The sequence below is a fragment of the Silurus aristotelis genome, assembly GCF_946808225.1.
Source record: "Silurus aristotelis genome assembly, chromosome: 25".
Classification (NCBI taxonomy): Eukaryota; Metazoa; Chordata; class Actinopteri; order Siluriformes; family Siluridae; genus Silurus; species Silurus aristotelis.
In genome coordinates this window covers 11,186,958-11,199,056 of record NC_139598.1, presented here as the reverse complement: position 1 = coordinate 11,199,056, position 12,099 = coordinate 11,186,958, and the positions used below count along the sequence as shown (strand labels likewise).

At 38.9% G+C, this 12,099-nt stretch overlaps 1 protein-coding gene across 1 annotated transcript; it reads right to left on the bottom strand.

Annotated features, from left to right (window-relative positions):
- Positions 1 to 3,132: 3,132 nt before the first annotated feature.
- bloc1s5 (biogenesis of lysosomal organelles complex-1, subunit 5, muted) lies at positions 3,133 to 5,709 on the bottom strand. The gene is made up of 5 exons (XM_083530084.1): positions 5,445 to 5,709; positions 4,649 to 4,731; positions 4,354 to 4,483; positions 3,895 to 3,953; positions 3,133 to 3,469 (listed from the first exon to the last, which is right to left on the bottom strand). The coding sequence occupies exons 1-5, from the start codon at positions 5,461 to 5,463 to the stop codon at positions 3,296 to 3,298; spliced, it is 465 nt and encodes a 154-aa protein (XP_083386210.1). The 5' UTR covers positions 5,464 to 5,709; the 3' UTR covers positions 3,133 to 3,295.
- Between the last annotated feature and the right edge of the window lie 6,390 nt (positions 5,710 to 12,099).

Sequence of the window (12,099 nt, the reverse complement as noted above, 5' to 3'; positions counted from 1 at the left end):
ATGAAAAAAGGCTAAATGAGTAATATTATCTATATGAGCTTCCAAGGAAATCCCCAGGGAAATCCTGGTGTCAATGATCACACCATGGTCTGCACACGGGAAGACAGAAACCAGAGGTTTTGTTAGCCAAGTGGAAATTGGACTACTGTAGGATGGTTTTGGGGGTGAAGAATAGGAGGAGAGTGAGGACTGAAAGAAAAATAAGATGGTGGAAACTGAAGGAGGAAGACTCTAGTGTGAGGTTCAGGTAAGAGGTCAGACGGGCTCGGTGGTGGTGTAGAGGTGCTGGACAACTACTCCAGTGGTGATAAGGGAGACAGCTAGAAAGGTATTTGGTGTGACATCTGGAAACAGATAAGAAGGCAAAGAGATGTGGTGGTGGAATGAAGAAGTGCAGGAAAGCATAAGGAGAAAGAGGTTGGTGAAACAGAATTGGGATCAGTAAAGAGAGGAGAAAAGTATTAAGAAGTACAAGGAGATGCGGCAGCAGGTAAAGAAGGATGTGGCGAAAGTTAAGGGAAAGGCATATGAGGAGCTGTATGAGAAGTTGGACACTAAGAAAGGAGAAAAGGATTTGTACCGATTGGCCAGGCAGAGGGACCGAGCTGGGAAGGATGTGCTGCAAGTTAGAGCAATAACGGATGGAGATGGAAATGTGTTGACTAGTGAGGGAAGTGTGTTGAGAAGATGGAGGGAGTATTTTGAGCAGCTGATGAATGAGGAAAATCAGAGAGAAGGTTGAATGATATGGAGATGGTAAAGCAGGAAGTGGATAGGATTAGTAAGGAGGAAGAGAGAGCAGCGATTAAGAGGATGAAGAGTGGAAAGACGGTTGGAACATATGACATACCGGTGGAAGCATGGAGATGTTTAGAGGCAGTGGAGTTTTTAACCAGGTTGTTTAATAACATTTTAGAAGGCGAGAGGATGCCTGAGGAATGGAGAAGGAGTGTGCTGGTACCGGTTTTTAAGAATAAGGATGTGCAGACCTGCAGTAACTACAGGGAAATAAAGTTGATCAGTCACACCATGAAGTTATGGGAAAGAGTAGTAGAAGCCAGGCTGAGAGAAGAGGTGACCATATGTGAGCAACAGTATGGTTTCATGCCAAGGAGGAGCAGCACAGACACATTATTTGCTTTGAGAAGTATAGAGAAGGTCAGAAGGAGTTGCAGTGTGTGTTTGTGGATTTAAAGAAAGAGTACAACAGGGTGCCAAGAGAGGAGTTGTGGTATTGTATGAGGAAGTCAGGTGTGGCAGAGAATTAAGGGTGGGAGGAGGACATGTATGAGGGTGATGTGACAGCAGTGAAGTGTGCAGTAGGAACAACAGACTGGTTCAAGGTGGAGGTTGGACTGCATCAAGGATCGGTTCTGAGCCCTTTCCAGTGGTGATGGACAGGTTGAAGGACAAGGTTAGACAGGAGTCTCTGTGGACTATGATGTTTGCAGATGATATTATTTGTGGTGAGAGTAGGGAGCAGGTTGAAAAGAGCCTGGAGAGATGGAGGTACACGCTGGAGAGAAGGGGAATGAAAGTCAGTAGGAGTAAGACAGAGTTCATATCTGTGAATGAGAGGAAGTGCAGTGAAGTGGTGCGGTTGCAGGGAGAAGAGGTGGAGAAGGTGGAGGAGTTTAGGTACCTGTGGTTAACCATGCAAAGTGGAAATGGAGAGTGTGTTAGAGAACTGAATGAAAAAGTGCAGGCAGGGTGGAGAGGGTGGAGAAGAGTGGCAGGAGTGATTTGTAATAGAAGGGTATCTGCAAGAGTGAAAGGGAACGTTTATAGAACTGTGGTTTAGAGACAATGACATTGAGTAAAAGACAGGAGGTGGAGCTGGATGTAGCAAAGCTAAAGATGCTAAAGTTTTTGTTAGGAGTGACGAGTATGGACAGGATCAGAAACGAGTTTATTAGAGGGACCGTGCATGTAGGACGTTTTGGGGACAAAGTGAGAGTGGCCCAATTGAGATGGTTTGGACATGTGCAGAGGAGGGACATGGGGTATTTCGGTAGGAGAATGCTGAGGATGGAGCCGCCAGGAAGGAGAAAGGCCAAGAAGGAGGTTTATGGATGTGGTGAGGGAAGACACGCAGGTAGTTTGGTTGAAAGAGGCAGATGTAGAGGACAGAGTAGTATGGAGAGGGATGATCCACTGTGGCGACCCCTAATGGAAGCAGCCAAAAGAAGAAGAGTAGAAGTAAGTTAAGAAGCATCCACCATCTAATATCCTCTTAGCGTTCCTCCAAATCATCTTGCTTTGCTAAAACATATAAACTGTGAATTGTCAATGAAACAATTACAAATAATCTCAGCAATAGAATTGTGAAAGAAAGAAATAGTGGGTCTAAGACAGATTGCTGGGGAACATAAAACTTTACCTAAGTAAGTGTAGAGAACTCACCAAAGACATCGACACACTAATAATGAAATCAATTGAGTAATCAGTCAAATAAGACCTGAGCCAAAGAGCAGGCTATTTTCTTAAGCTCCAAGTGCTCATCGTGTGTCACTACACTCAGCCTTGGGGTAAGCAATTAAGACACTACTGTGCTCCTCACCTCACATTTCTAAACTCACACACTCATGTCAGTCTCTACTTTACATCAGCATGACTGCTACTGGCAGGCCTGCCGCTGCATGCTATTTTAATTTCTGCATCCATCCACTTCCTCCAATTCTCGTTCACTCTTGCTCTGTCCTTACAAATGTATGCTCACGGGGTTATGGTTGCAGGTGTAAATCCGGGGCAAGCATTTAAATGAATTTTCAGGATTTGTGTACAGCTCCTCAAAACACCAAAGGCTTCACATGATTGAACATGATGTTTGCTCATGAACAAAATGCTGGAGCTGTGAGGCAGCAGTGCCATGCCACCATGCCATGCATAAATTAATTTAATACTCAATTTCTTGATGTCAGCCCCAAAATTCCTAGGTGTTGTGATTGGATTATGATAAACAGAAAGTCCGTGGATCAACCTTTTTTTCATATTTTGATTAATACTGTTTTTATGTAAACCAAATGACAGTTTCTCTTAAATCTGTCCTAATATTCGATTTGTAAACAATAAATAAATTAAACATAATGATACTCTGAGAAACAAATGACAGGCTTCGTTAGGCCTTCTCAGTACCTTGTTCAGCAAATTGATGTCAAATTTAATTAAGTTAATTTAAGTTTAATTGCATCTTGCTGAAAGGTGGTACATGTCTGCAAAAGAACACAATCTTGTGACTGACCAACTAAATAAAAATAAAAAAAAAAGTCCAAAACAGGAACATCCATGGAGGATATTAGAAGTGAGAAAACTTGGCAAGGTCTTTCTTCATCTCGCTATACTGGGTAGTGAGTCTGCTCACAGCTTTAACATGCTCATCATCCACCTCCTCCTTTAGCTTTGCCTGCTCCTTCAGGAAGTCCTCCCAGTCATTTTTGCACTTCTCCATGCCCTCCTGAACTAGTATGCTCTACACAGATATTAAAAAAAAAATAATAATAAAAAAAAATAAATAAATAAAAACTTTTACCAAAGGCACATAATTATGTATGCATATCTTGTATGGCAAAAGGAATACATTAATCACCCACTTTACCGCGATTCGAATCTCGGTTTATCGCGGAATTGCATTTGCCACATAACTAAGTTTCGCTGACTTTCCCAGTCTTTCAATGATAGCTCGATAGACCAAAAAACTTATAGGGAATTGTTTTTATGGAGTTTTATGTTGAAATAATGAAATTTATTACAAAAATTTTTATTATTAATTAAAAAAAAGGAGTTAAATATTAACACAGTAGAGTACTTAATAGATTAAATAGCAGTTTTAGGGTGACGGCTTTGGAACGTAACCAACACAATAAACTGGGGATTACTGTATTAGATATTATATACCTGCTGAGTTTCTACCTCCCTCTGCTGGATTCTCTGCGCCATGTGATTGACAGCTTCCACTATGTAAGAGAAAATGTACATTTTGCAATGGTTAATTTAGCAACATACACAAACATACTGATGTTATGATCAAATTAATTTCCCAATCATTAAACCAACACTTCTGAATAATGTCATATCTAAATCATTTAAGTGTTTTGCTCCATTTACTAATCACTGGTCAGAGTCAAGGTGAATATGGAGCCTATTCCTAAACCACTGAGTTTGAGGCAGGAATACTTGAATGGAAAGACAGTCACCCACAACCATACACAAAATAAATAATACAGAAACCGCAGCTATAGAATCCAACCTCACCAGACCACATTCATTCTATAATGGAACATTTCTTCAATCATGTGACAAGAATGGAAAACAAAACAAAACCAAACAAACAAACAAAAACAGTTTTAGACATACAGCAACTAAGAGCATTAGCTAAATCTGTTCCCATGTTCTTGGTGCATCTGGGCAGAATTTGTTCTTCAGTTTCAGTCACCAACTTGTTTATGTTTTCTAGTAGACGGCACTCCCTAAAGGCCCGCTTGTCCTGTAGAGAAATAAATAAATAAAAACAGACAGATTGAGGAAAATTAAAAATGTAGGTGTCATGTGCTAGCACATTTACATGCATGCAAAAACAGTAGCTCTTCACAAATCTAAAAAAAGAATTATAATAATAAAAAAATAAAAAAAGGACAAAATATATTCTCACCTCAAATTCTCTTACAAAGTACCTGATCTCTCCTTGTAGGACTGGCCTATGGTCCAGTAACCTTGATTGTATGTCACCAACATCTGCTTATATTAATAAACATATCAAGCTAGGGTTAGAGGTATTAAATATTTAATGAGTCAAATGTTACTTGTGCATCACCCCACACTTTACATGTATTACTATTTTCATCAAATGTACTTATAAAACCTAAAGTGGGACAGTTACCATCCTCTGACAAACTAGAACACAGTAAAATGTTAACTGTGTCATGATAACTTGTGTTTATAGCTTGCTAGAACAGTCATTTATTAAAATGAGAACATAATTAAATATTGTATTCTATATTAAATAAGTGAGAAAATAATTGTTTAATGAATTTTATTTTGCTAGCTAAGAGTAATTCTATAGATGCAGCACAACAAACTAAAGCCCATGCTGCAGTATTTGAGCACCATAACCATGTCTCTGATTCACTGCTTCTTACAGCACTTTGTTCAAGATATCTTCATCTAAATGATCTATTCGATAAAGCTGCCTATTGTTAAACGCGTAATATAATACACTGCATTTTAAATGTAATCCATAAGTCATAAATATGGCTTTTTTTTTTTGCCTTGTTTTCCTGTGGTGGAACTTCTAGTTACCAAGTTAGTTGTCTAAAGTAAAAATGAAGTTAAATAGCTAAACTGGTTTAAATCTTCGATGTGATCTTTTATTCACCGACATGTTAATTTAGCACTAACATGATAGTTTCCCCTAATTATAACGTTTATACAATAAAGTATAAACTTACCGTGAGCGATTTTGTCCATGTTCACGAAACGCCACTAAAGAACAGTAATGACTTTTGTGTTTAGGCTCATCGATACATCCGACCGTCTTATTCCCCCTAAACCAAGTCAGGATTATTTTTACACAGAACCTGGTATTAAAACATCACGCGAAAAGCTGAAGTGCTAAATTGGATTTGAACTGGTCAGCTGCTCCAATACAAACAGCAATGGCCGAACAGCAACAACTTTTATGGCTTTCTTGACGTTTATTGTTTTGGACAGACCACCTTGGTGCATTAGCGCCACCTACCGATCTGGAGTAAAACCCACATTCTCTCTCTCTCTCTCTCTCTCTCTCTCTCTCTCTCTCTCTCTCTTTCTCTCTCTCTCTCTCTCTCTCTCTCTCTCTCTCTCTCTCTCTCTCTCTCTCTCTCTCTCTCTCTCTCCTTTCACCCCGATTTCTCTGCATGTCCTGCATGTGTGTCCACTCACTGCATTATGGAGCTGCTGGATGTTAGACACATGGTGCGTCACCACCTTTCGCTTTAAGATGCCCCACAGGTGCTCTATAGGGACATACTTGGCCACTCCACCTTCAGCTTCCTCAGAAAGTCCATTGTCATCTTGGCAGTGTGTTTGGAGTCGTTATTATGTTGGGAAACTGCCGTTCTGAAAGGAGGGCATCATTGTCTGCTTCAAAATGTCACAATACATGTTGAAATCAATGTTTCCCTCAGTGAACCGCAGCTCCCAGTACCAGCAGCACTCATGCAGCCCAATGATGCTACCACCACCTTGCTTGACATTAAGCAAGACACAATTTTTTTTGTTATTCCTCACCAGGGCTTCAAAAAAGTAGGACACCTTATAAAACCCTGTGTTTTTTAACATAGTTAAACATATGGGCATTTGATCTTCATTTAAACAATATTGGATGATACGTAAACAAAGGAAAAGTCTTTTTTATTATCTAAAAATTATTATATTATTATATATATATATATATATATATTATTATAAAAAAATAATAAAATTGATTGTGAGGAAAATGTAATAACACCCCTACATTTTTTTGTACTTAAAATAAAAAAATGTATGTACAGGTGTACCACATCAGGTGCAAATTGTTAGAATATTGTTACAGAGCATTTCTTGAAGGATGCTTTCCTTTTTATTTGAATTTGTAATCAGCCATTCCAATGTCTGGTAAATCATTTACAAGGCGAGAACATTTAAAACAACTGCCAGCATGGCCAGGTCAGGCTGTCCGAGCAAAGTCACCCTAAGAGCAGAACGCAAAATGATTGAATAAGTCTCCAAAAACCCTAACATATCATCACAGGACTTACAGCAAGCTCTTTCTACAGTTAATATCAAAGTGAATTAATCTACTATCAAAAAGAGACTTCACATCTTTAATTATTATGTGATGTGGGCAAGAAGGAAACCTTTGCTGTCTAAGAAAAACATGAGCGCAAGAAGGAACAATGTGGAATCTCTGGAACAATGTGCTTTGAACAGATTAGTCTAAAATTTAATTATTTTTACACCATAACAGAGGGTATGTTTGGTGTTAAACAAATACAGCATTTCAGCAAAAAAAAAAAACCTCATACCAACTGCAACACATGGAGGTGGCTGTGTTATATTTCGGGGATGCTTTGCTGCAGCAGGACCTGGCCAGCTCATCATCATATGAATTCTACATTGTATCAAAAGTAGCTTGAGGAACATGTCAAGTCAAGTCAAGTCAAGTCAAGTCAAGTCAAGTTTATTTCTATAGCACTTTTCACAACAGACCATGTCTCAAAGCAGCTTTACAGAAATGAACAGTTTATCCCTGATGAGCAAGCCATGGTGACTGTGGCAAGGAAAAACTATTTTAGATGTTATGAGGAGGAAACCTTGAGAGGAACCAGATTTAAAAGGGGAACCCATCCTCATTTGGGTGACATGTGATACCATCTGTCAAAAAACTTAAGCTAAATCAGGACAGGACCTTACATCATGACCCAGGGCTGAAGCTAGCTATAGGCAGAGCAGGCAATTGCCTAGGGTTTGGATGGGAGGCCTCCTTAACCACAACAAACTTACACACTAGTTCACCAATCAAGACAGCATAAAACAAGGCTCTTTGTCCAGTGGATATAAATATCTGTCACTCACCTTAAATTGAATAAGTTAATATAACCTTTAAATGTGAGTTCACACCCTCTGAATGTATGAAGAGTCTGTGTACAGTGATGAACAAAATCTACCTTTTCTGCATACTGACCTGGTGATGTTTACATGATCATAATAGCCTACTTCATACTTACTCTTTCTAGTTTTCAAATAAATTGTGCTGTTGTATTTACCAAATAAGTATACAAATACAATCAAAGAAGTTAACTATTATTTCTGCTTAGTAGTTTCTATCTTTCACTTCCACTGTTGATTTGCTTTTATAGTGCATAATCAGTTTTTTAAATGAAGTAGATAATATAATGTATATTACTATATCTATAGTCTATATAGCTTCAGTAGGAGTGGGAATTTATGTCTATATCCAGCTGGAAAAATTAACTTTTACTGTACAGAGCAGGCAAAAATTTTTAATTATCCCAAATAGTGGGTCAGTGATTTACTGTAAATACATTTATTTACAGTAAATCACTGACCCACTATTTGGGATAATTTAAATTTTTTATAATAATCATAATTATTATAAATTACTTACATAGACACACTGATTAAATCACCTAGGACTTTTAGAAATTTGTTCAGTAATTACTGAACAAATTTCTAAAAGTCCTAGGTGATTTAATCAGTGTGTCTATGTGAGTAATTTATAATAATTATGATCTTAAATGTACTAAAATTAGCATTTAAAAGTAATGAGAAAAACATTATTAAAACAAATTATGAATATATATATATAAATTATAATGATTATTAGCTTAGCTTATTTGTTTTAAACAAGTGAATAATTAGAAGAAGAGCTTCATATTCATATTTCTTTTCTTGTTTTTTTCTATTTTTAGTGTTGATCTTAGTTAAAGTTTTGTATAAATAAAAAGATACCAGATTAAATTTGTTTTAAATGCTTTATATTTATTCTGAGGGGTGGAAGGAGGGAGATTCCAATATAAATTTTGCCTAGGGCCTCAAAATGTCTAGAACAGGCCCTGCAATGACCCAACACATACTAGTAAATCCACCGAGGACTGGTGGAGATTTCTGGAACAGCCAAGTCAAAGCCCAGATCTAAATCCTAGGGAGATCCTGTACAGTGATTTGAAACAGACTGTGCATGCAAGAAACCTCTAAAATATGACACAGCTAAAAGAAAAAGAAAAGCTAAAAGAGTGGGGTAAACTTTCTTCCAGTCGATGACAGAAATTGGTAAATGGCTACAAGAAATGTCTCATTGAGGTTATTTCAGCCAAATGGAAGGGGGGAGTATTATTTCCCTCAGAAAAAAAAAAGTTTTTTTGCTGATTTCTTTCGTTTACTAATTGAAAACAAAGTGTATTTTTGGTTCGTTACAAGCAATTGCATCACTTTCATCTACAAGTACACATTAAATATATATATATATATATATATATATATATATATATATATATATATATATATATATATATATATATATATATACATACAGTGGGTACGAAAAGTATTCAGACCCCCTTAAATTTTTCACTCTTTGTTATATTGCAGCCATTTGCTAAAATCATTTAAGTTCATTCTTCTTCCTCATGAATGTACACACAGCTCCCCATATTGACAGAAAAACACAAAATTGTTGACATTGTTGCAGATTTATTAAAAAAGAAAAACTGAAATATCACATGGTCCTAAGTATTCAGACCCTTTGCTGTGACACTCATATATTTAACTCAGGTGCTTTCCATTTCTTCTGATCATCCTTGAGATGGTTCTACACCTTCATTTGAGTCCAGCTGTGTTTGATTATACTGATTGGACTTGATTAGGAAAGCCACACACCTGTCTATATAAGACCTTCCAGATCACAATGCATGTCAGAGCAAATGAGAATCATGAGGTCAAAGGAACTGCCTGAAGAGCTCAGAGACAGAATTGTGGCAAGGCACAGATCTGGCCAAGGTTACAAAAAGATTTCTGCTGCACTTAAGGTTCCTAAGAGCACAGTGGCCTCCATAATCCTCAAATGGAAGACGTTTGGGACGACCAGAACCCTTCCTAGAGCTGGCCGTCCGGCCAAACTGAGCTATCGGGGGAGAAGAGCCTTGGTGAGAGAGGTAAAGAAGAACCCAAAGATCACTGTGGCTGAGCTCCAGAGATGCAGTCAGGAGATAGGAGAAAGTTGTAGAAAGTCAACCATCACTGCAGCCCTCCACCAGTCGGGGCTTTATGGCAGAGTGGCCCGATGGAAGCCTCTCCTCAGTGTAAGACACATGAAAGCCCGCATGGAGTTTGCTAAAAAACACCTGAAGGACTCCAAGATGGTGAGAAATAAGATTCTCTGGTCTGATGAGACCAAAATATAACTTTTTGGCCTTTATTCTAAGCGGTATGTGTGGAGAAAACCAGGCACTGCTCATCATCTGTCCAATACAGTCTCAACAGTGAAGCATGTTGGTGGCAGCATCATGCTGTGGGGGTGTTTTTCAGCTGCAGGGACAGGACGACTGGTTGCAATCGAGGGAAAGATGAATGCGGCCAAGTACAGGGATATCCTGGACAAAAACCTTCTCAAGAGTGCTCTGGACCTCAGACTGGGCCAAAGGTTTACCTTCCAACAAGACAATGACCCTAAGCACACAGCTAAAATAACGAAGGAGTGGCTTCACAACAACTCAGTGACTGTTCTTAAATGGCCCAGCCAGAGCCCTGACTTAAACCCAATTGAGCATCTCTGGCGAGACCTAAAAATGGCTGTCCACCAACGTTTACCATCCAACCTGACAGAACTGGAGAGGATCTGCAAGGAGGAATGGCAGAGGATCCCCAAATCCAGGTGTGAAAGACTTGTTGCATCTTTCCTAAAAAGCCTCCTGGCTGTATTAGATCAAAAGGGGGCTTCTACTAAATACTGAGCAAAGGGTCTGAATACTTAGGACCATGTGATATTTCAGTTTTTCTTTTTTAATAAATCTGCAACAATGTCAACAATTCTGTGTTTTTCTGTCAGTATGGGGTGCTATGTGTACATTCATGAGGAAGAAGAATGAACCTAAATGATTTTAGCAAATGGCTGCAATATAACAGAGTGAAAAATTTAAGGGGGTCTGAATACTTTCCGTACCCACTGTATATATATATATATATATATATATATATATATATATATGTGTTGTGCTCGTTACTAAAAAATACTAACTAGTTACAGTTACTCTACTTTGTTGATTACTTACACCAAAAAGTAATGCGTTACTGTTAAAAGTAACTTTTTAGTTACTTTTTTAAAGAACCTTCTTTAATGTTCCCATTAATCCCCTTTTATGCTTATGGTCTATACAAACACAAAACTGACTTGAACACAAAGTAATTTTTAAACACTATTTTATTAAAGTCAGACCAGCACAAACTGACTATATCACAAGGATTTCTGAAATAAATAACAAAACAAACTGAATAATATATTCACAATCAAAAACTAAGGTGGCTTCTGCTGTTGTGTTGAGCTCTTAAAAATGTTCCTTTCACATCTTAAGTATGAAAACTATCCACAATGTAGAACAGTACACCGGGTTAGCTTCTAGCTTCTAGCTCCACAGGCATGGAGGTCCTGGAGGAGCTTCAACAGATTGGAGTTGCTGTTTATCGCAGTAGATACGAGCTTCGAACCAGAAAGACACAGCTTACATTTGACTTAAAAGTTTTTGTCTTTATACTCAACTAAAGTGAAATAATGAGCATATTTCCACTTTGAGAAACAATAGGTTACTTTCGTGACCCCGGTTCTCTGAAACATCGAGTGGAGAGATCCACCTATGGGAAGGGCATCCGTACCTGACCTCTGCAGAAGCATCCAATTGCACCAAGTCTGGCTTGACAGACATAAGGCACCTGCACGCGCTACCTCTCCTCAGTGAGCATATTCGCTTCTCGTGCAGCAAGCGGGGCAAACTTGGTGGATCTCTCCACTCGATGTTTCAGAGAACCGGGGTTACGAAAGTAACCTATTGTTCTCTTTCATCATCTCGTGTTCGAGATCCACTTAGGGGAGATATAGACAACTCCCCGGTTGCCCAATACACTCATAGCGAGGCCCTGTAAGCCAGAGGACGGCCAAACGGGTGGTGCACGGCACGTCACAAAGCATAAGAATTAACATACTGCTGGGGATAAAAAACCATCCATGAATAAAAAACCACGACATGTGGAAGGAGAACATGTTCATAGACATGTGAATGGGCCAACCTAGGTGTCAGGAAAAAAGGGGCTTATGCGCCTGAAACATACATCACTAGGCCGGGCAGACGGGGTTGAAAGGAGTGCAGGCCTAGTAGCATGTGGCTACGAAGAGCCCACACTTAAGACTGCATGAGCTACCGGGGTTCGGGTAACATCGAGCCGGTAGTACCTAACAAAGGTGTGAGGAGAGGACCAACTCGCAGCGGCACAAATGTCCTGCAAGGGAACTCCTCTGAACAGAGCCCAAGAAGTAGCCACGCCTCTAGTGGAGTGCGCTCTAAGGCCACCTGG

Excerpts from the sequence above, each read along its gene's own strand:
- bloc1s5 (XM_083530084.1), bottom strand. Across the intron at positions 4,484-4,648 it reads ACTTTGTAAGAGAATTTGAG|GACAAGCGGGCCTTTAGGGA; the intron begins GTGAGAATATAT and ends ATTTCTCTACAG. Across the intron at positions 3,470-3,894 it reads GGGAGGTAGAAACTCAGCAG|AGCATACTAGTTCAGGAGGG; the intron begins GTATATAATATC and ends ATATCTGTGTAG.